General features: G+C 36.9%; 1 protein-coding gene across 1 annotated transcript in view; it reads right to left on the bottom strand.

The window, feature by feature from the left end:
• The window catches only part of DNAH7 (dynein axonemal heavy chain 7), a 285,950-nt gene that overhangs the window by 48,141 nt on the left and 212,152 nt on the right, over positions 1–25,657 (bottom strand). The window contains exons 54-59 of the mRNA XM_020993533.2: positions 18,102–18,278; positions 14,709–14,870; positions 11,712–11,912; positions 8,858–9,019; positions 7,647–7,832; positions 5,786–5,923 (exon numbers count right to left, since the gene is read on the bottom strand). Coding sequence (XP_020849192.1) covers positions 5,786–5,923; positions 7,647–7,832; positions 8,858–9,019; positions 11,712–11,912; positions 14,709–14,870; positions 18,102–18,278 — 1,026 coding nt within the window. The remainder of the gene's footprint in view (positions 1–5,785; positions 5,924–7,646; positions 7,833–8,857; positions 9,020–11,711; positions 11,913–14,708; positions 14,871–18,101; positions 18,279–25,657) is intronic.

Below are 25,657 nucleotides of genomic sequence, written 5' to 3'. Positions count from 1 at the left end.
AGAAGACTAAGAGACTCCATATAAAGGAGACTGAATTTCAAGAACCATCCAGAAGGTTTATTTGCTGAAACATCATAAAGCTTATTGGATATCAAAATGAATCAGGGGGGGCAATAAAGAGAGTTTTTTTCCTTCCTTTCTTCAACAGATAATGGGCACACTATTAACACTTCTCTGGAAGTGGAAAAGAAGCAGACTTGAATGATTAATATTATCAGCAATAAGGCAGAAACTCCCTTTTAGCTTTATTACATATTATACATATTGCACATATGACACGAAATGTAACCCTCTAAGTTACTTGAGTTCCAGACCTGCAGTTTCATCAGTGTAGACAGTGACCCACTGAGGAAACTTCCTCCACAAATGCAGATCAGCAACTGTTTTGCAGTTGATAAATTCAATTGCCTGGGGGGCACTGAAAGGTTTAGTGACTTACCCAGAGTCACAAAGCCCATATGTGAAGGCTACAGGGCCTCAACTCAGGTTATCCTAATTCTAAGATCATTTCAACACACTGCTTCTGGCTAATACATATGCAAGTGTTAAAATACAAACCAAAAAATGTTTCTGTATGTTCTTATCATATTTTATCCATCCGGGGAAACTTGTATTTTCTTTCTGGTTCTACTTTACAGTTTATGGTCTCTTTCTATGTCTATTTATAAAATCTTAAGAGCTGAAAAGAACCACAGAGGTCATCATCAATTCCAACCTCTCTCCAAATGAATGCTATTGGCAACATCCTTATCAAGTGGTGTTACAGACTTTATTCAAACACCTCCAGTAATGGAGAAATCATTATTTCATAAGAAATTTTGGGTGGTTCCATTTGTTAGGGAGTTTTTCTTTGTGTTTTAACTTCTTTAACTTCTAACCTTTAACTTCTACCTGGGACTAGTTCTACACTCTATACCCAGTCATCCAAAAAGAACATGTCTAGTTCCTTATTCAAATGATAGCCCTTCATATAATTGAAAATGACTGAGCCAGTTAGGTGGTACCGTGACTAAGGGCACTGGACTTACAGTCAGGATGATCTAAGTCCAAATCCTGCCTCAGATACTTACTGGCTATTTCTTTTGTGAAGGCAAATTTGCCTTAATTCTTACTTAGCCTCTAACTACTGAATGAGTATTGCCTCAGACAAAAAATGAGACCTGGGAAAGACAGCTTAAAAAGGCCAAAGTCTCCCACTGCATTCCGGACTATCACCAGTCATCCTGGCCTATGTCTTGCTACTAGACTCCAATGACCCTGGAGGAGAGAGTGAAGCTGATGACTTTGCACAGCCCTGCCTACAAAGATCAACAATGACAACAATAATAACAACAAAGTAACCTCTGGGGAAGTTACTTAACCTCTCCCAGGCTCAGTTTCTTCCTCTGAAAAATAAGGATAATAATAGTACCTATCTCTAAGGGTTGTTGTGAGGAGCAAAAGAAATAGGAACAGCTTTGCAAACCTTCAAGTGCTGTATAAATGCCAGTCATCTATTATATCCTTTCTTCTAAAACCTTTTCAGTTTCTGAAGTGATCTCTTAGCATGAAGTATCCTCCCCACCCAAGCACCCCTCAGCTGGGCCAAGCCTGTCAATACCGATTCTAAAATGCAATGGCCAGAACTGAACACAATTCTTCAAATGTTTCCTGACCAAAGCAAAGTACACTATAGCTGACTACACTGTGGACAATGTAGTTCTATTAATTCAGATTAGGGAAGATGTTAAACATTCTTAAGCACATCTAAAGAATGTCTGAGATTGAGACTTATTTGGAAATTTTCTTTTGATCTTGGGATAAAGGATCCCCCATAAATACAGAATGCCATAGCACAACATTATGATTCTGTGTCACATAATGCCTTTAAAAACTCTGGCCTTTTCCTCTCCCCAACAGGATATTATAAACGTAGTGTGGAAGACTATGATGTCCTCATATATACTGTCCAGAAGACAATAATATAATATATAGCTAATGCAAAGTAAGTTATAACAATCAATTCTAATATAAGATAATGTTTTAATGACAAAAACTTTCATTTTTTTTTTGGTTTGTATAGAGTCTGGGAAATATGTCAGTGTGTCTCCACCATAGTCTAAGGAAAAGGGTACAGTCAATAAAGTTGTATAGCTACACTCTTTTCAGAGAATCTCCCTGCACTCTCTCTTGGACACACAGCACATCTAGAGTACAGTATTTAGTTTCAGGTGGCATGGTTTAAGAAGGACATTGATAAGCTGTGGTATCCAAAAAAGGGCAATCATGGTGAAGGGCCTTGAGTTATGTCACATGAAGATCAGATGAAGTTGAAGGAAGTGAGTGTGTTCACCTTAAAGAAGAAAAAATTCAGGGGGAGGCATGATAGCAATACTCAAGTATTTGAACAGATGGATGCTGTGTAGAAAAGGGATTAGATATTTTTTATCTGGCTCTAGGCTACAGAACCAGGAGCAACAGGTAAACACTGAAAAAATGGCAAATTTGGATTTGTTCAAATCAGGAAAATCCTCCTACTTAGATTTATATCAAATAACCAAGGTCTTACAGAATGAGTGAAAACAGAAATAAAATTCCCCTGGAGGAAGAAAAGGTCAAGGACATTAAGGAAACAAACAAACAAAAAGAAAAGTAGGCATGAAAAGGACCCAGCATTACAAGATTTCAAACAATACTACAGAGCAGCAATAATCTGAACTTTGACACTGATTAAAAAATAGAAAAGTTGATCACTAGAACAGATTATTTATTCAAGACCTAGAAGTAATCAAACATAAATAGCCCAGTATTTTAACCCAAGGACAATAACTACCGTGGTAAGGGCTCCTCATTTGACAAGAATTGCTGTGAAAACTGGGAAGCAGCATGGCAGAAATTTGGTTTAGATTAATACCTTGTAACACATACCACAATAAGCACAAAATGAATACATGAACTAAATATAAAAGTTTATATCACTAAAAAAATTAGAGAATGGAAGGAGATACTTTGTACAACTATGGCTAGGGGAATGTGAATTCTTAACTAAATAAGAAATAGAGGTGATTATGGGAGATAAAATTGATAATTTGGTATATAAAAAATTGAAAATCAATGCCCCTCAAATTAGAAGAGATGGTTAAATAGAAAAAAAACCCTTCGCAGCACATGCAACATCACAGTTTTACTGGAAATTGATATAAATGGTCTGTCTTCCTACAACTCCTCCAGCATTTGCCACATTCACCTTTTGTCATCTTTGCCAGTTTGAAAAGAATCACACAATTTTTAGGACATCTATATGTATTAATTTTCTGTTCTCTAAATGTCAAACAAATATATACCTTTTCAGCTATGTGGAGTTACATGGTAGAAAGTGCTTGGGGGGCAGCTAGGTGGTATAGTGGATAAAGCCCTGGAGTCAGGAGCACCTGAGTTCAAATCTGGCCTCAGACACATAACACTTCCTAGCTGTGTGACTCTGGGCAAGTCACTTTACCCCAACTGCCTCACTTAAAAATAAATTAATTAATTTTTTAAAAAAAGAGAAAGTGCTTGTGAAGATACTTAAAAAACTACTAAATTCTCTTCTGTAAGAGCTCTGAACTAGGAAATTCTCACATGTCTGGCTTTAAGACTCTTAAAAATAATAAGAATATTAACATTTCAAATGTGTATTTCACTAGCACAAATTCCCTATGCCCCATATCTGCTCTCAATCACAGAAAATAGAATTGAGATGATATGAATTTTAGAATTACAATATCTGTCAGGGCCTGATATTGAGAAATGAAGTCAATAAGATGTTATTTGGTTGTTATTAAGTCATAAACATTCAAAAAATCGTTTATGTTAGCTTTCTCTTCTCTTTTCTGAATTAGTTTTTGCAAATGTCATTTGAAAACCTCTACATGCAGCTTTTTCTTTACTAAATTACTACAGCAATGAAGGTTAAGTTAGATCTGTTTTAAGGAATCATCTGTATATTTGTCCTTTTCATAGTTTTTAGAGTAGCTTCTCTTTTATAAATTTTATTTATTTTTGCTTTTTTTTGGGGGGGGGGTAAGGCAATCAGGGATAAGTGACTTGCCCAGGGTCACACAGCTACTAAGTGTCAAGTGTCTGAGGTCAGGTTTGAGATCCACTGTGCCACCTAGATGCCCCTCTTTTATAAGTTTTAAAAGAAACAAATTATCTAGTTTTGAATTGTAACAAGACTAGGGGGCACAACTACAACAAACCAGTGAAACTTGCAGAGGCAAATTTCTGCATTCCGGGTAAGAATAACCTTGCTAATAACTGGAATTATAAAATAAAATGGGATGACTTAGGAGATGGTGGGTTCTCCCTTACTAGAGTTCTTCAGGGCTGGATGACCACTTGTTTGGCATGTAAAATTGGTGATGTCTTTTTTTGGGGGGAGGGAGAGGATTGTTTTATTAGTTCTCTTTAAAAAGAGAAATTATTGCTGTCACTTCCCAATAACAACTCCCCTTCCCCTGACACCAGATTCTCCCTTGTAATAATAAACATGCACAATAAAGCCACACACTGGGGCATGTCTAACAATGGATGCCTCTTTCCACAAATATAGACAACCACCTCTTTGCTGAGAGGCAGGAGGCATACTTTCCTGGAAAAAAGGAGATTATTGATCAGATTTGAATTACACAAGATGTCCTCTTAAGGTCCCAATGAGCTACTAAAAAAATAAATATAATAGCATTCCTCATATCTCTGTTTCATTTTAAGGCTATGCTAAAATTACAGGTATATATGAAGGGCTTGTGGCTTTCTCAGGATGAGAAACTCTGGTGTAGGAACTTCCTCTATCACAACCTATGACTTCTCCCTGATTCCAAGTCCAGGTTGCTACAAGTATCATGTAAGATTGTTATTGCTTTTTCTTCTTCTCCCTGTTCTGGTATACCTACATGCTCTTGAATTATGGCAATTCCAATCTAGAACTACTGAACTATTGCCAGCCTATTACTATAAGTGTAGTTGCTGATCTGACTTTGAGGCTATTGAGAAAGGCTGTTTAATTAAACACCGAGGAACTGCCCCTTGTGTATTTTACCTTATTTGTTTGGTTCTGAGTCATTTTCTACTGGAATGAGCCCACTGTTTTATGTGTTTTACAATGTGGTGCATATCATCAAGTTTAAATAAAGTCAAAAGATACTATATTTGTCCTGCGCCAGAATCCTGGGTATTACATATATCTTATTTCCCTAAGACCTATTTGCTGGTGCATACATATATGTGCTAGCCCTTTGACAAGTATTTACTCATTACTGTTGTGTATGTGGCATATGGACTGGAAAAGTTTCTTTGGAAGTAGTGCTTGGCTGGATGGGACCATAGCACCACTAGGAGTAGAAATCCCATGGGCTTTCTCTGTCCCTGTAATTTGTTGTGGTGACCCCTGAACCAGACTGCTTTAGGTTTCTCAGCTTTTTAAGCCAGTTGCTTCCTCTCTCTCAAGTTGCAAATTTACTACCAGACTGCAGAAAAATAAAATTAACTAATCTGAAAAGCTCGTTTAGCTGAACACCTTTACTACTCTTCTACAGTTGATTATAATTCCACTAAATAATTATGTGAACTCATACTGTATGGCTAATTAACTTCCACAAAATTAAATATCAATTAAGCATCGCCTATCACAGTAACTGCCAATCCTAACCGCAGATTTTACATGCACCAAATACAGTATAAAAAAAGAAACCCAACAACAACGCTAGCATGCACTGTGTAGGAGGCATCTTTCATGTGCCTCATTACACTTTTGCTGATCACCTACCAGTGTAAGAAGAATATTATCAAATAGCAGTTGTGTTTCAGACTGATCTTTAGTGATATCAGCATTGGCATTCATCCCAAAGATCTCTGGGGCAGGATTCAAGGGCAACTGCTTGGTATACTCAATGTAGCTATTGTACTGCAAAAACAAATGACAGAAGGTGAGATTATCAATTGTGGAATGGAATCTTTACAGTTAACTCATTTATCTTAGTGGGTTGAGCTATACAGACAAGCTGGGCCAACAGAAAATCATGTGACAAACTGAAAGCATAAATAAAGGCTGACAAACAACAAAGAGAAGAAGCTCGAGCCATGCAAAGGGAAAGAAAATGGCAATGCACCACATCTGGGATTTCCTATTGGTGTTCATCCGACAGACCAGATCATCAGTGTTCCAGTTTGAATTACAAGTAGAGACTTATGTGGCTAGAGATACTCACTGAAGGATTCACAGGATCAGGGGGAAATCAGCTGCCCCAAGATCCCACTCCTGTTTACTCAGAACTGACAGTCCTGTTCAGCAGAGCTGTCCCTCAGCCTCAGCTGCCTGCTTTCTGAGGTTTGCTAAATTATCCCACAGATTAAATGTATATGTGACAGGAAAGACACTGTCCTAGAGGTGAAGCAAGTCCATGACACCTCCCAAAGCAAAGGCTTTTACACTCCAAAGGAAGGCTGGGTAGAAAAAACCCTGGAAAGGCTCTTATAACAACTCCTGGGTCAGCCTTGTTCAGAGGCTAGGTGCTCAGAGAACTTAGGAAATGAAGGAAGTGACTTGTCTCAGGAATCAGTCTTCAAGAACTGAGGATGGATGGTATAAAGTTGTTATACTGGGGATCTTGGACTACGCCTCAGCTTGTCTATGAGCTACTAATCTTCTATAGCTCTCCCCAGCTCCCAGGAACTCTTTCTAGCTCAGTTTTCTCAGTGTTTTTGAATTTTTTTTCTTTGTTTTTTCCTCATTATACAAATTCCCACAACCCAGGTTGGCTCAAGATGAAATTTACCTCTTGGTAGCCTTCTTTTCATTTCTCAGTGTCCTCCAGCTGCCTGTGGGTGTTCTAGAAACTGACATCCACAGCCATCTTGGTATCTGATAACTAACTACCTACTCCATTCCAAGCTCCCTCTAAGAAAGGCCTGCTAGCTCTAATTCTCAACAGAAAGAAGTATTATCTCTTATGCTGTTATTGCCGCAAGTTCAGTCACCAAACTGATTTTCGGGAAGCACAAATGTGACCATATCGTCCCCTCTCTAAGTAATATCCAGGGGCTGCCTATTGCTTCTAGGATCAACTATAAATTCCTCTCTTTGGAATAAAACCCTTGACAACTTGGCCCCCAAAGACCTTTCCATCTTTGCTGCATGTTATTCCCCGCGATGCACACTGTGGCCCGACTATGCTGGCTTCTTTGCTTTTCCTCATGCCAAGAACTCTGTCTTCTGCTTCTCTGCCTCTGCACTCACTGTCTTCCATACCTGGAATGCACTTCCTCATCACCTCCATCTCTTAGAATCTCTAGTTTCCTTCAAGCTTCATCTTGAATGCTGCCTTCTACCATGAGGCCTCTCCTGATGCGCCCATCTGTCTGCTAGTGCCTTCCCCTCACTCTCACCTGCAGCTACTTTTGTCTATTTTCAATATACCCACAGATGTTTATGTTTCTACTGGATAGACCATAAGTTAGTTTCTTGAAGACAGCGACCATTTTTTTGCTGACCCTACTCCCTCCACACAAATATATAGTACAATGTCTAGGCACAGTAGGTATTTAATAAATGTATTTTTAAAAATAATAGCAGACATTTGATTATACTGTTTGTTAATTTCAGCTTTCTTAAAAGTGCACATACTTACATCACCACTGGAAGGGGCATAATAGATACCACTGGAGTCAAACTTATAGCCTGGATTTTTAACTATCTCTGGATTGTAGAATTTGTTTAAAATGCTGCGCAACGTACGCCGGTCCCAGTCATCAGTAACTCTGCCACCATAATTGCATTCACCAGTCATATATCTCAGTGCATCATAGGGAAGCTCCTAAAAATAAGACGTCAGTGCTTCAACCAAGATTTCCCATATTAGCATTACAAAGTTATATACAGGGTCATATTAAATTAAGAGTTTACAAAAGACCTTCCTTGAAACTACCCTTTTTTATATTTTCTGGTAAGCTCTATAATTTTCTTGGCCTCCTTCTTTTCACTGCCTTAACAAATGCCTTGTATGTGCCAGTTATTCAAGAAATAGAACTCTCAATATAGTTGCATTTCCTTCTGAAGCAAAGTCATAGTGGCATTGAACCATTTTAGTCTTAAAGAGTATATGTAATAATGACAACAGTCAAGCTTATAGCAAGAGATAATCTTCAAAAGATCTAGAGAATGACCTATGAATTTTTTTATTCCACCTACTTCCACCTATGGTCACTCGCAATCTTATCTTTCTCTGCTGAACTGTAGAAGCCTGTGCTGCCAAAGCCATAGTCTCTTTGTTCTTGGAGAAGCCAAGAGAAGGATACAACAGAGCCTAGAAATTATGTGTTTCTTCAGGAAGCCAAAAGGCAGGACTGTGACTATATCATTTGATTCCTTAGCCCCGTATCATGAAATCATGAGTGCTTGAGATCTCTGCTGGAATGTACAACCCCTGATGTATCTAACCATTCTAAATGTCTTTGACTACAGCTTTGCTTTTATGACTTTTAATGTGTTGCTGATATCAATCCCTTTCTTCTCTTCTCTCCTCCTCAAAATAAAAGAAAGACAGTATTAGAAGCAAAACGATAAAATAGATTGGGGGTCAGAAGATCTGAGTGCCAGTGCTGGTTCTGCCACCAACTCAGAATAAACTATTAATGGGTTTGTAATAGAAGACCTGACATCTTGGCTACTGTAATTAACTCTATGCTGTTAATAATGAAGTACATCAGAAACTACTGGGTATTAACTATTGAATTCATGTCATGGGAGTTGAAATTAATCAGAAGGCCCTTAAGTGTAAATGAACTTAAAATGTCATAAAGAGCAGAACAGAAAAGGTCCTTGCTGTTAATTTAACTATACCTCATACTGGTTCAGAAACATGCTGAGCTGCTGTACACTGATTCTCAGGTCAGTCTCATTGAACTCATAAGGAATATTCCACCCCAGAGGCCCAAATTTCCGTCTTTCTTGAACTAATGCATGGAAGAAACAGAGGCCATAGAGCAATTTCTTGAATTCTTCCTTTAAAAAGAAGATAACAATTGTTACATCACTTAATTTTTCTTGCTATTACATCATAAATAATAACAGTAATGCCCTATGTTTCAATAGGCTTTTATTCTTTTCAAAAGGCTTTCACATATATTAGCTTCTTTAGATATTATTTAGTTACTAAAGCTTATACTTAGCAAATCAACAAGTACCAATAAGGGCACGTTACATGCCAGGCACTGTGCTAAGCTCTGGGGGCATCAAGACAAAAATGAAATAATTCTTGCATTGTTTTCCATTAGTCCAGTGCCTCATGGTGATGTGGAGGGGGCACTGGATTCTCAAAAGAGAGGCCAGCCGAACTGAGGGCCCTGCCATGTTTCAAAGCCTTGGTCCCTGTCATGCCTAGAGGAGTAATCTAATTCCAGAAAGGCTCTTTGCTAAAGATTTCATTGCCAGGTGTAGAATTTTTTCAACCATAGAAAACTAGTATTCATACAATTAAATATTAAATATTTATTTAATATTTTGCAAAGCACCTTATAAATATTATCTCTTTTTTAATCTTCACAACAACCTTAGGAAGTGGGTGCTAAGATCATCCCCATTTTACAGATGAGGAAACTCATGCAAATGAAGGTTAAATTACTTAGTCGGGGTCACATAGCCATTAAATATCTGAGGCTGGATTTGAACTCAGGTCTTCTAGACTCTTGGTCCAGTGCTCTATCACTGGACATAGCTGCCTAATGATGATTATCTAATATGATGTTTAGAGTGTTGGAATCTGTTTCAGTGGAAGAAGTTGTTATGTAATTGTTTCAGTCATGTCTGACTCTTCCTAACCCTATTTGGGGTTTCCTTGGCAAAGATATTGGAGTGTTTGGCCATTCCCTTCTCCAGAGCATTTTACAAATAAGGAAACTGAGACAAACAGGGTTAAGTGACTTGCCCAAGGTCATGCAGCTTGTAGGTGTCTGAGGCCAGATTTGAACTCAGGAAGATGAGTCTTTCTGACTCCAGGCCTTGTGCTCTACCCACTGTACCACCTAGCTGCCCATCTCAAAAAAAAAATCATGGATCTTTGAAATATTTAAGTAATAAAATACTCACAAAACTTTTTGAGTTAGGAAAGGTATTATTATCCTCATATTAATAAATGAAGAAATACATTTAGAATGGTTAAGTCATACAATAAATGGTTAAGCTGGGACTAGGACTAGGAGAAGCAGCATCATGATGGGACCTCAGTTCCCTCATAGGTAAAATGAAGTGGCTACATTATTAGATGGCCTCCAAGGTTCCTTCCATCCCTGGACCTGTGAGCCCTGGGGTAAGGTCCGGGAACAGTTGGTCTAGTGCTCCCTTCATCCCATCCCATTTTTTAAAAGACAGAAGTAATTTTCTCTTGTTCAAAAGGAGCATACTCAAGACACTGGTACAATGTGCCTAGAAATGCCACAGAGGAAATAAATAGCAGAAGTCATTCACAGGCATGCTGCCATCCTGTTCGCACATAACCGTGATTATTTGTACACAGGCTCATTCCTCATATCTAGCCATGACTTAGTAAGGTCTCAGGATAGACGGTTGTTATTTTTGAGAGTTAAGAATTTGATTCAATACCAGAGTATCTTAAAAATTCTGAAACATCAGTGTTTGTGCTTAGCTGGTGTTTTGAATACTTCATTTGTGAGACTCAAGATCCTGTCTGAGTTTGGTCAGCAATTCCTTATTGCTTACCCCACTAAAACCTGTGACCATTACAAAGGGATATGGTTTTGGTCCAGGAGAAAAATTTAACAAAAAATTTTTTTGCAAACTTGCAGAAATGACCCTACCCCAAAGCTTGAGATGAACCTGCCATTTCCTGGACCCCAGATACTAGAAAAGCTGTTTGAACAAAAATTAATAGAACTCCACATATGGTATATGACAATGCAAATCTTACACATTAAGGACAAGATGACAGATTAGTTTAAAATTAAGTTTTTATTGTTCATGATTAACTTCTTTTTTTAAAAAAAAAAGTTCTTCCTTATATTTCTGATTTTTTCCATTGGTGTATATTCAAAACATGCTTTGACAACAGAAGTGTGGGCTTTTTAATGGCAGCAACTTACCAAGGTTCATAACCCCTGTTAAAATGAGTTCTCTTCCATTTTTAATTATGGCAAAATGATGTGAAACAATTTTAGGTCAGAGACATTCATGTACAAAATCCTAATCATGAAAACAGTAGGTGGCTTCCCAGCTATCTTGGAGACTCTGAAAAAGGCACTTATGATTTCCATAAATCAACCAGTATAATCATTTTGGCTCTCATTATAGTTATATGGAGAAAATATTTTTATGTTTTAATTTAGAGATATGGTCCCAAATAGCAAAGGGCTTAGTTAATATCCTGCTACAAGATCTCCAGCCTTGCAGATTTGTATTGGCAATGGCTTATATCTGACTTCCTAAGTAGAAATTTAAGTTATTAATGGCGTACTACAAAATCTCTGCTGAGAAGGAAGAAGACTAGTGGTAAAATAAAAATAAAATATTAATAAAATTGACTTCACTGCAGTCAGTAATCAGTAATCAAAACCAACTTCATTGCAGTGAGGAAAGCCTATTTAATTTGGTAGTTTTTACTCAGAGCACACATCCATAATCACCAGAGGCCACTTTCAATTGCTCTACAGGGCTGAGGTAACAAGGCTAACACATTACTTACAGGCTTCTTGCAGCCACCGAAAAACTCAGGGTCAGAGATTGGGTCCATCAGGTATGATCGAATAATATTAGCTCGTAAACCTTTAGGTGCTTCATTAGTCATTTTTACTCCATTCTGAAGCACAGACACAGGGAAATTTGGAGAAGGGTAGCTTGTTAACCAAATTCGGAAATCTGGATGGGTTGTTTCAGGACTTAGGTCCTATAAACAGAAATCAGATAGAAAACAGTAAAGAAAACCTAAAGAAAATGATGAACTTCCTACAACACAAAGTTACCCCTGTCTTCTAAAGAAATGTCTTTTTTACAAATCACCCTTGAAGAACTCTTGCTAAAATAGTTTATGTCATAAGTAGCTTACAAAAGTATACATCAGAAATAGCAACAAAAGTTGCTACAACTGACAGATTTTAGAGAAATATAAACCTGAGGTACATGGATAGATTTTTAGAGGGCCCATGAACTTGGATGGGAAAGATTACATCTTTATTTTTATTAACTTCTAAATGAAATTTAACATTTCCTTCCATTATGAATTTTTTAAAAAAATTATTCTGCAAAAGAGGTCCATGGGTTTGATCAGACTATCAAAGAGATTCATGACATGCAAAAGGTTAAGAATCACTGTTTTAGAGACACCCTAGATTTAGATTTTAAATAATCTGTGACAAGTAACTATATATAACTGAAAACTGCCCCTTGATTTAAAACAACCATTGAGCACTTTTTGACTTGTTTTCCCTATTGATGGAATCACATTGCTTTGTGTAAGCTCTAACTACTTTCTGGAGTACAAATGAGAAGAAGATACAGAAGAATCAGAGGAAACCAATACAGGTCCTTCAAGTTCAATAGAAAGCTAGGTGAACCAGAGCTATCTCTTTAATGAACTATAATTGCCTGTAAAAAAAAAAACACAATAACGTCTAGCATCTATATGATGTCTACTATGTTCTAGGCACTGTGCTAAGCACTTTATAAATACTATCTCATTTTATTTTCAGAACCCTGGGGGGTAGGTGCTATTACTATCCTCATTTTGCAGTTGAGGAATCTGAGGCAAACTGAAGTTAAGTATCTTGACCTGGGTCATTCAGCTAATAAGTGTCTAGGGCCAGATTTGAACTCCTCTTCTGGACTCCAGACCCAGTACTCTATCCACTGAACTAGCTATCAGTTAGTCAATAAACAGCGGATCAGCACCTTATGTGGCAGGCACTGTCTTATGTACTGGGGATACAAAAAGAGGCAAAGGACAATCTGTAAATGCCTATCCAGGAGAACACTTTGCCCATGGCTGAGACAGAAGAAAAGCCACAAGCCACATGAAGGTTTGGGGACAAATCATCAGAAGAGCTTTTGTCTCCACCATGCCACTAAAAGTGGTCTCTCTAAGGCCAGTGATGATCTCTTAATTGCCATATTCAACACCCCTTTTCAGGCATTGGCCTTTATGTATTAGCTGGTACCACTGACCCCAGCTCCCTTCTTGATACTCCCCCTCTGGCTTCTCTGACATTTCTTTCTTATGTTCTCCTCCCGTCTGCCTGACTGCTTCTCACTCACTAGTTCATCTTCTCCTTCAGCTCCTAAAGTGTGGGTGTCCTTATCCTTCTTTTCCTCCCTTTGCAATTAATTTCTTTCATTCCTATGGCTTTAAGAATCACTAGTATAACAGCTCCTTGATCAATGTACAAGCCTCTGAATTTTAGTCACATGTCTTCCAATTGTTTTCTGGATCTCTTGAATCCCTCATGGACACCTCAAACTCAGTATGTCCCAAATTAAGCTCATCCTTCCATCTTTCAAACATTCTACCTTGCTGAACGCTCATCTCCCCTGGCCCCACTACATTGTAAGTGCCGTGAGGGCAACGGTTGTGTACATTTTCTTCTTTGTTTCCCCAGAGCCTACCTAGCCCAGTGCTTTGCACATAGTTGGAGTCCAATAAATGTTTGTTGAATTACATGGCCTCTCCAAGGACCCTCCTGGATGGCCAGGGTATGTCAGGGGGTGACTATCAGATACCGAGTTCAGTTAGGCTCATTGGCTTACTGATAGTGTATGATTACTATCTATGCAAATGTATTCCCCTACACCCTGATACGTTTTCCAATGAACATTGGAAATTACACCAAAGTTTACTTATTTCTATGTTTTCATTTCCCCATGTAACAATTGTAACTTTATATCCTTAAACTTCTCAGATAGTCCTAAGAATTAAATTCTAGTGCATGGAAAAGAATTAGGAAAGTTATAAAAGGGTAGTCTCATCATGGCACTTTAATTACAATTAAATTTATATGCTAACACATCTTTTTTGGACCTTACAAAGAACCTTATATGTATTTCTCTTATGTACTTATTTGGTAGACTCTGCTAAGTTGTAAGCTCCATAAAGGCAGAGACTTTCATTTCTATATCTCCCTCAACATGGGTACTGTGAACACGGACGGTATTTAATAAGTATTTGCTGAGTTAAATTGAAAAATAATACTGAATAAAAGATCATACACTGCATATGTGTGTCATCACACTTGTTTTCATTTTCTTTCCAATCTTCTCTATGAGCTTTTGACCTTGGAAAGAAGGATTAGTGACGTGTTAAGAGAAAAGATTTTATTGATTTGGCAATGGAACCATTTGACCATCCTAGATATTTTCTGACAAAACAGAAATGAAGCTTATAAGCACAGTGCAAGTCATGGTCATTAAATCTGATGTACATTCATCTGTCAATGGCTTGGTAAATATGTTAAACCCTTTTTACATATGTATATTGTATGTTCTCATTTGTAATGAGGGTAGTGTGATGCTCATGGAACAGTGGAAACTCAACAAATACTGCTGACTGACCACTAAGGACTATTCCGCAGACAAACTCATCATCTTACCTTATACTTTCTTAAAAATCAGCGAGGTTACATGTAAGCTATTTCTCTATATTTATTATCATCATTCTCAATGACATCATTTCTTGAAAACAATGACTTCTTACCTCACAAGCCTTCTCCAGTGTTGGCATCCAGGACGTTGCAAGATGGCAGTTCTGAAGAACAACCCAGGTCCCTTCCCTGACTGCTTTCTCTATCATTTTCATAGCAACGGGCCCTTGTCCTTGTCCGAGAGATAAGGAGCCAAGTTTGGATCCACCGTATCCCTGCATACAAGACATGTTATAAAAGTTACCAAAATGGGAACACATCCTTCTAAACACTCAATGAGAGTATTTTATCCATCATATTAAATTAGTCAGATTTAATTATGTGTCATTTCCAAGGACTGGGGAATAGTGCAGAATCCGTATTTGATTTGAGGACTCTTCGGAGTACTAGATGTAGTCAGCCAATTCATGGAAGAACTACTTCATGCAGTAATCCTGAATATAAAGAGAGATTTCTTGGGAAGTGAGAGAGTATAGTACTGGACTTGGAGTCAGGAAGACCTGAGTTCAAATCCTGCCCGAGACACTATGTGACCCTGGGCCAAGTCCCTGAATCTCTCTTAGCTTTAATTTCCTTAGCTATGAAATGGGAGGTAAGAAAAGCACCTACTTCATAGAGTTGTTATATGAGGATGACAGTAGAGAATATATGTAAAGCAAATGTTATTTATTTATTTATTATTATTATTTCATATAGCTTTTGATGGTTAAAATGGTGATGTTGTTGTTTGTCTTCTGTTCTTGAAGAGGATTATGACATCAGGGAGGTGATGCCATGACATGCAAGTGAATTGGCTTGAAGTGAGGGAGGGCCGTGCAAAGTCACCGACCTTACTTTCCCGCCAGATATGGATCAGGACAACTGGAGATGGCTCAGGATGCAGTGGGGGACCTTGGCCTTTTCAAGCTAAGGTCTTTAACAGGTCTCAGTTTCACTGAGGCAAGGCCCATTCAGTGATTAAGGCTTAATAAGAAGTGGTGATAACAAATGGGCAATAAATAAATAAATAAATAAACAAACAAACAAACAAATAAATAAATAAGTAAGTAAATGAATAAATGAATAAATAAATAAATAAAGGCGATTTTTGACTTGAAGGAAGAGATAAAAAAATTGACTATTACATAATTATGACCTAATAAAGAAATCAAATTTTAATTTTCAAAATAGAGTAGAATTTTTATATCCTAGAAAGTAAATATTTCTAATATCTAGTTCTTTTTATAATTTGTTGAAGAAAATAAGGATGAAAAAAAATCAGAAAAACCTCATTAACATCACAAAGTGAAATATGAACCATCCATTAGAAATTTCAAATCTGAAAAACCCTAAGAGAATTTTAAATACACTGACAAGTCTACCCCATGATTTTTGGAAGAACTGACTTCTAGTTAATTTGTCCAGAAAGCAAAATTTAGAATTCAAGTCCCACTTTACCACTGCTTCTGATTTTTAAAAGGGGGTCAGTGAGAAAATATATCCAACACTTAGGTCTATTGCATTCATATTTTTCTGTGACTTTCAAAGATTATGGCACAAGACACATAAATATCCTTCCTGGTGCCACTGCCTTCTGGTTACTTTTTTAGCAGTCTGTGACACTAGGTGGGGGAGGGGAATGTAATCTAGAGACCCAGTAGTATTTCCTCTTGATCCCTAATGCTCATGATCCTCTATGGAAATAATAGGAAGTAGTTCTAAGCCAGATTGCTCTTGCACTCCACCACTAGCTTCCACCTGACTCAGTTATGATTTTGGCTGTGGGTGAGTTTATAGCATCCATGGGGATAAGATCAGTTAGTCAATCAACAAACACATAATAAGTGTTTACAGTGTACCAGACACTCTTAGTATCAGAAGAGATTTGTGTTATGCAGCCCTGCATAATACCAGGTTGGAGATTAGATTAGAGAAAGACATGCTAGCATACTATTGCTAGAGTAGCTAAGAAGCAACTAGAGAGGTCAAGACAACAACTATCATGCTGCTTTGTAGAGGATGAATGCCGATACGGTCAATCTCTCTACAGGAATTTGTCTATTTATAATTTCAGTCTTCTAGTAGGAAAGGGTTCTTTCCTCAGATATAATAAGGATTATATTGAGTTCTCTTTCCCAGATTTCCATACGTTTTAATTTGGGTGTAATACATTAGTCTCCTTGGTGTGAGGGCCCCCTTCACTAACATAGATCAGAACCCCTCTATGAATTGGTAGAAGGTCTCTGAGAATTCCTACAGCTGGAAAATTCATCACCTTGAGACCAATGTGGTGATGAACCTTCCTAAACTTAATTAGGTGGGCCATTAGACAACATACTAATCTTTAGGCAGGTCTTTGTAACTTGGTGAGACTTTCCAGAATTTTCATTCCATTGACATAGCTTTCAAGAATAAAGGGTTACTTCTACACCACAAAGAACAGAATACTTTAGTGGAAGTTATTAATTTATCAATTCAACAAGTGAAATATTTCATTATACAAATTTATGTCTAACAAGAAATATCCATAATGTATCATGATGATGGATATTTAATGTTAACACCATTTTTTAGTTTTTATTCTGATACTTTCTTTCTTAAACAAATTCTTTACTCCAAATACAACGTTCTTTCTACTATAATACACTATTTTCTAGAATGTAAGAATTCTACGCTATGTTAAGACATTTAAAAAACTACAAATTGTGTTGTATATTATAGCTGTTTTTAATTTTAAAAATTCATAATGGTTACAAAACAAGGAGAAATTTTAATTCTTCCCAAAGGGAGAGTAAGAAAGATTAAATCCTACTACTGTTTAGCTCATCTTCCCATTCAGGTATGTATGACAAGAAATTATACAGCAAGTTCTTTATGATTTTAAAGAAATGTGATTTTTACTGTTTTGCGTTCCCCTAAATCAGCTAGTCCCCTAGTTTAATTTGTTGCTGACATAACAAGTCAAGAAAGGGACAGAACTTGACCTTCATTGGAGGAAAAGAGTTTCCTCACCTGTGACTTACCTATACCAATGAAATCACAGGCCCTGTTCCTATCTTTAATTTTTCCTATACAAAACGAAAAGAGAAAGGGTTGGATCCCATCCTTCTCATTCCCCACTAAGCCCAAGGGCAAAAAGACTGGGATGGTGAAGGTGCTTAGTTTTCAGAGGGAATTGTATCCTTCTGCCACAGATCATGCAGTAGTTCATAGAGTGCCGCAGACATATGGAAGCTATGAAGCTCACTTCCAGGTTAGGGGCTAGTAAGCCACAACTCCTATAATCTGAAATTTCTACTAGTATTCTTACATGAGATGTTTAGGGGTCCATTAGCCCTCAACCACCAATCCTTTCAGGGCCTCTTTTTAAGCCATACATATATGACTAGGATTTAGATTTCAAACAAACCTTTCCCTTAATTAGGAAAAACAACATCTAACATAATACATATCTATTTTAAAATTACCTGATCATCAGCAAATTTGAGAAGGGCTGCCATAGGATCAGAACCAGGAGACAGCACAAAAATCAGTGGTGCACAGCAGTTACTATCTCCAAATGCCTTGGACAAATCAAATGGTGGTGGTTCAATAAATGGACGTCCCAAATGGCTAGTTATAAATTCTTGTACCATTGGAATAATCTAAAAAAGCAAAGAAGAGACCTTTAAAAATTAAATTTGTTGTTAAGTACTTTAGAGAACGAGGATGCTAAAAACCTAAAATCTATTTTAGAATAACAGAGAGCTGTGGTCATCTTATTCCTTAATTATTCATTGTTATCAGAGTAATTTTTCACAATATTCCTTTTTTTATAACTATACTTTATATACTGAGTATGTACGAAGACCATATTTAAGGTAGTTGATTACCAAAAAATTTGCTTCCAGCCACCCACCTGCCAGTTCACTTTGCTGGCTGCCCTGCTTCTGCTCACCCAGACCCTAAGAATTCATCAGACCTACAGAATCCAAACCCTAAGCTCTGGGGCAGTTAATTTGCTCAACTGTAGGACTCACAACTTCTAGCTGAGTTGTCTTGATTAGGGACAGAAGGAGTGAAGACTTAACTATAGCTAGCCCCCAAACCATGTTTCACTTCCATCCATCTAGCTGTCCACTTGAGGTCATCTTGCTTTCTGCTCTGCTTCTAAGTGCTTACCCCATCCCCTACTTTTCACCTTCTCTCTCTCAAACAAAGCACAGCAAGCAAATCAATAGTAACACTCCTGGAAAGGGAGTATAAATTCACTACTCACCAATCAATTTACCAATCCTAAGATTCCTCTGACCAAAACACCCTCATGGCCACCATTCCCTTTTATGGATTGTCTATATCATTGGAAAGGAAGCTCCTTGAAACAGGGGCTATCCCACTTTTTGTACTTATACTTCTAGGCTTAGCGCAGGGCATGGAATATAATAAGCACTTAATATATTTTTGTTCATCCTTTGCATTTAGCCAAGATTACTCTAGTATGAAACTACTAATGTACCATCTGTGGAGTAATAATGGAGATAATTAATATAGAAGTCTTTATTCAAGGATTTATAAGTTACATTATACTATTCATAAAGAATTTGATATCTGTCTCCTAGAAATTAAATGTTTATAAAAGTACATTTACATTGTAATAAGATATACAACTACACACTTTTAAAATATGTTTTCATCAGACTTTCAACCCACACATAAGAGATTGGGCTACTATAATTATAGACAATAATTCTCCACAGATTACAGAGGAGTAGGGGAATTAGGCTTCTTCCCTGATTCACGCATGGTGGGAAAATTTGTTTCTACTCTCACAGAATCTCAGTGTTGGAAGGGAGCTGAAAGGTCATTTAGTTCAGTGGTGTCAAACACAAATAGAAACAGGGGTCACTGAACTTAGAAAACCACATATTAACATTATCTGTGGTCTACTGTATTTTTATGTATTTTGTTAGCTATTTCCCAAACACACTTTAATCTGGTGTGGGCAGCACTCAGCAGTGGTGAGCCTGGTATTTGATACTTCTGATGTAGTTCATCCTGTACCTGAATAAGAATCTCTACAAAATCTTGATACTTTGTCACCCATCATTCCCTTGAAGACTCCTAGGGACAAAGAATTCATTACTTCCTAAGACAGCTCATTCCAATTCTAGATGATGTCTTCCTGCCCATTTACAAGTGATCAGATAGAAGGCTTTTGTTTTGTTTTGTTTTTTGCCTCTGTGGCTTCAGACGGTACTTTCTTGAACTACTTGGAAAGGGAAGGACTAATTGTTCATTAATTAAGATTCCAAAATAAATTGGTGTAAAAATTGCCTAGGTTTAACAAAAACTGTTATAGTTCAGAGCATGGAAGTAACATTCAAATGGTATAGAATGAGGTGAGAAAAGAAATTAAAGCCCCAAGGAAAGAAACTGGATCAAAGAAAAAAGTAAAGAGTAAAGAACAAGAAAATTTTGGATATTAGTTAGTTTATAAGGCACTGGAGTGCACTGAATAGTGAGTGCCTCAGGGCTTGAAAAAGTGAATACTAAATATCCAACCTTACCAAGTCTTGGGATTTCTTCAGCATAGAGAGCTACTGTAGAGGTACAAAAACTCCCTCTACCAATACAGATCGGCATCCAAATTAGGAATCATGGGATTCTGTTGGGATTCTGTTAGGATTTTGTTGGGATTCTGATTATGCTGGTGTTTTACCATACTATATTGCACAAACGGTTCCTCAATCCTTCCAATTCTTCTATGACTCACAACTTGGGCAAAATTTAAGATTCCTATTTAATACTGTTAGACAAAATGAAAATAAACTGCCTACCACATAAGGCATCGTTGATGAGCCTATGATATGTGATCTGCTCTTCCATCTCAACATTTCTGCTCATGACTAAAACACTGAAAAGGCTTGATGGGCTTCATGCCTTGGATGAGCCAATATTGTGGAAGACTACATAATCAGAGTCTCTCTGCTTATTTTCCAAGAGCTTTATCTTAGATGCTAAGATGTAAATAGCTGACTTAACATATTATTATCCAGCATTTACTAAATACTCTCTACGTGCAACACACTCTGCTAAATACTAAACTAACTTCTCTTTACAGAAATATACATTTCTTTTCACTTATAGACAGTTTTCAAAGTTTCCTTCAGGAACATTTATGCCAACTAATGTAGTTATATACACTCTAGAAAGACTCTATTACTTAGTGACTGCCACCCTATTCATTAAATATTTATTGAGCACTTGTTATACACTAGGAGCTCTGTTAGGTGGTAAGAAATGGGAATGGATGTTGGTGGAGTTGTGAAATGATCCAACCATTTTGGAGAACAATTTGGAACTATGCCCAAAGGGCTATAAAAATGTGCATACCCTTTGACCCAGCAATAGCACTTCTAGGGCTACATCCCAAAGAGATCATACAAATAGGAAAAGGACCCACATGTACAAAAATATTCATAGCAGCTCTTTTTGTGGTGGCAAAGAATTGGAAATTGAGAGGATGCCCATCAATTGGGGAAAGGCTGAGCAAATTGTGGTATATGAATGTAATGGAATACTATTGTGCTATAAGAAATGATGAACAGGCTGACTTCAGAAAAACCTGGAAAGACTTGTATGGTCTGATGCTGAGTGAAGTGAGCAGAACCAAGAGAACATTATACACAATAATAGCCACATTGTGCGATGACTAATATTGATAAACTTAACCCTTCTCAGCAATACAAGGATCTAAGACATCTCCAGAGGCCTTGTGATGGAAAATGCTATCCACATCCAAAGAAAGAACTATGGAAGTTGAATTCCTGTCATTTTTTTTTCTCTTCTGTTGAGTTTTGTTTCCTCTTTCTGATGGTTCCTCCTATTGGTTTTAATTTTTACTTACAACTTCACTAATGTGAAAATATGTTTAATAGGAATGTAAATGTACAACCTATATCATATTGTGTGCTGTCTTGCGGAGGGTGGTGGGGAGGAAGGGGGAGAAAAATTTTAAACTCAAAAGCATATGGAAGTGATTGCTGATAAATCAAAATAATAAAATTTTTTAAAAAAAGAAATGGGAATGAAAGGATACAGGCAAGATTTATCCCCTGGCTTCATAGAGCTTACACCAAAGCAGATTTATTATTGTAAAAGTTTATACTTCTATTAGGCTTTCATGGAAAAGCAATCAAATAAATTTGAGTGTAAATAAGTCAACTTATCCTCCAGGTCCTAATTAGTATTTTAAGAACGAAGATTACAACTTAGTCTATAGGTAGAAAGTACTTATTATGGTTTCTTTCTTCTCAGAGGAAGAAAATAAAGGTTTTTTCCTATCACAGGTATCAATACTCTAATTTCCCACAGAATTTAAGTAGCAGATAGAAAAGCTAATTAAGGTGTCTATCCACATTGCTCCTATCCTCATCTGTGTTATATGGCTAATTAAAAGCAATAAAAAATTATTTCTAGGTGAGAACATAAACATTGTTTAATCCCTGCCTTAGAAAAAGGATAAAGAATTACAATCTACTACCTATTAGGTTTTTTTGTTTGTTTGTTTTTTCCAATGGATATGTTTCTGGCAGGACTGAATATGGCAGCCAACAATATTACTGAACTTAGGGAGATACAAGAATGTGAAAACGGCCTGAGAATTTTTACACCTGTCCTTATAAGAAAATTGCAAATGTATTCCTGAAAATATAAGTGGGAGAAGATCACCTTTGCTTTGGCTCTGACTTATACAACAATTTGGTTGTATTATTTTGGTCACTGACAGCAGATGGGGCACCAAGAATACAAGGGATATTTTCCAAGTACTCAGACTGGATGGCTACCTCCATTTAAATATGGAATCGCATACAACAAAGCCTCCAAAGTAGGCATTTTGCATATATCAAGTGATATCATTCCTCTGCTATAATGGAGCAAATTGCTGCTATTTAGTGACCTGAAAATGTGATCACCTTTGGGTTCAGAGGGAAAAGAAATACTTCCAATTTTAAAGGTAATGTTTAGGGTTAAATAAAGTTGCTTGAAGAAAAGCCATTTACCTAAGAGAGCCAGGCTGTGTGGTGAAGAAACTGGACCTAGAGTCAGGAAGACCCGACTTCAATTCTGACCTCAGACATTTACTAGCTGTATGACCCTGGACAAATAACTTAAACTCTATTTGACTCAGTTTCTTCATCTGTAAAATGGGGATAATAATAGCACCTATTTCCTAGGTAGGGAGGAATCAAGTTGATCCTTGCTGTGAGGATCAAATGAGATAATAATTGTAAAGTGCTTAGCACAATATCTGACACATAGTAAGAACTATATAAATGTTAGCTCTTAATATTATTGTTGCTATTGTTAGGAAGTTCTGAGTTTAAATCTCAACCCTTACTAGCTATGTGACCCTGGACAAGTCATTGGACCTCTATTTATCTCATTTCCCTCAGCTGTAAAATGGGGATAAAAATAACATTTACTTCCTAGGGTTGTTGTGAAAATCAAATGAGCTATTTTTTGTAAAGTATAATACTCATGTTGTAATACAAAGAGATAAATATAAAAATAGATATATGTCTCATATCAAATGAGATATGTATAAAGTACAGTAATATTTGTAGCACAATGCCTGGCTCAAACTAGGTACTTAATAAATGCATGTTTCCTTCCTTCCTTCCTAAGGATTATAAGTGCTTAAAAACACTTTCTAGATCAAGTACGATAACCACAACAACTGCTAACATTTACATAATGCTTACTATATGCCGTGAGAAAGAGGGGAGGCATTTAGGTGGAAAGAGGTGATCGCATGGGGAATACTTGGTTTTGCAGAACGAATGCTGTCACTGCTCCCTTTCCCTATTTTTTTCAAGGATGCACAAACATATTAAATAGATGACGGCATTAGAAATATGTCCAGATACAAGCAGGGACATCTAAATTATATGTACTAAATGAAAATTGATTGAAGGACCTGGGACTGTTTGGCATAGAGAAGACTTATAAGAGGGCATTATGGCTATCTTCAAATATCTTGTTCTGTCTGGTCTCATTGAGTAAAATTAGGAAAGATGGGTGGAAGTTATAAGGAAGGATAGGTTTGACATGTGGAAAAAAATTCCTAATGTTTAGAGTGAAATTCCTAATCTTTAGAGTGAAAAGTGAAATGGCTGCCTGAGAAGTAGAGGGTTCACCCTCATTGGAGGCCTTCACGGGAAAGCTTGGATGACCCTTATTAAGTGTGTTATAATGGAAATTCTTTTTCAGGTAGAGGTTAGACCAGTTGACCTTTTAGGTCTTCTCTAACTCTGAATCTACGACTGATCTCTTTTAGGAGAGAATGTTATAAGTAACATATAATTTGTAGCCTGATTTCTTCTTCTGAATAAAATGGCAGAATATCATCATTTACCTTTAAAATCAATCCCAGTTTCGAGATAGAGTCTTTAAAATTTAAATGTCCTTGTGTGTGGACTTTGCAAGGAACTAACTTTTCTTCATTTTCTTCAAAGTGATGATCATTGCAAAAACACATGGATTGTTAGTGTGTGTTTCTGCCTGATATTTTAAAGTCAAAACCAACATCTCTTTTGTAGATGCCAAAGGCTGGCTTCATCCACTCTCCAAATGCAAACTTACCAGATATGGCCGAGTGTTTCTTATGCTTGGTAGAGTAGAAGACCAGTATCTAAATCATCTAAATGATGATCTCTGGTAAGCATATAATATTGAAGTCTTAAAGAGTAATCACAGAACAGTTTAATTGTCACACTATTCATGTCAAAAAGTAACACAAACCTGGCTATCTAACATGTAAATACTTCTGGCTGAATTGTAAATGACACATTCCCCATTGACTGCTGGTGGGGTACATCACATTTTGAGTGTAATAAAACTTGCACTGTGATTCATGATGGCTTAATTGGCATTAGACAGTGAATTGATATGAAGATTCATACAACACTGGAATTGTGAAGGACAGTTTTTAGAAAATTCTTATTTTTCTTGCTGAGGAAATGGTGAACTTCCCACTCACTGTATGTTGAAGACTACAACATTCCAGAAACCCTGGTTTTTTTATGCTGTTTGAGTATATAAATTTTTTTTGATGATCTGACAATAGAAGAATATCATAACCTGGAAATGGATCAACTGATGATTTTCTTGATATGTATTTGTATAGCCAGGATCTCTTGCATAGGAAAGATGTGGGGAAAACAAACAAACAATTTCTACAGGCAATATTATGTAAATTTGCTATTTAACAAGGGAGCTGCTACAAGTAAAAACTTTCTCATATTTTGGGGTAATTGACTTTCTTCATATTAAATTTTTAGTCACAATTCAAGTATGTGGCTTTAAAAAATGCAGCTTTCCAAAACCTTAATTTATTATTAGTAACTGGGACCTCCAATAGAAATAAAATTAATGTTATGGAAGATGATTCAGAGAAAGCATAAGAGAATTTCAGGGTTTGGAAAAGAACTCTTGGGTAAAAGAATGGTTCTTCCTTCACACATTAATGCTCTGTGATTATGTTGGCATAGGTAGACCTTTCATCCTTGTAGATCACTTTTCTGTAACCTAGCATAAAGTCTCCAAATATGACCCAGCAGTAAACCTGGTGAGGTCATCTGAACTTAGCTAGGCTCTTCCTCTGACCACAAAAGGCCCTCACTGGCTTTTACATGTGTATGATAATAGAGAAGAAGGTGATTAACTAATATACTTCTTCACTGAGAACAGGAAAATCATGATACAAATTATGTAGAATAGATATGAAGAAATGTCTGATAGGGTTTTTAAATGGCTGGGAGCCAAGAACTCTTTTCCTTGATAACTTAATTATTCAAGATGTTTTAGGTGTGCTTAAATTCAATCTTCATTACCTTTTGAAAAGCTTTGGTCTGATGTACTCTGAACGCATTCTCCACCCAATTTTTTTAAAGCAGGGTTATAAAAATCATTATTTTATTGTCATTCACTAGTCATTTATGAAGCACCTAATACAAGCAAAGCCTCATCTTTTATTTGGAAC

This window comes from Phascolarctos cinereus, unplaced genomic scaffold (genome assembly GCF_003287225.1).
Source record: "Phascolarctos cinereus isolate Bilbo 61053 unplaced genomic scaffold, phaCin_HiC Scaffold_726;HRSCAF=1367, whole genome shotgun sequence".
Classification (NCBI taxonomy): Eukaryota; Metazoa; Chordata; class Mammalia; order Diprotodontia; family Phascolarctidae; genus Phascolarctos; species Phascolarctos cinereus.
Note: the sequence above shows the minus strand (reverse complement) of the source record. Positions and strands in the feature narration are given on the sequence as shown.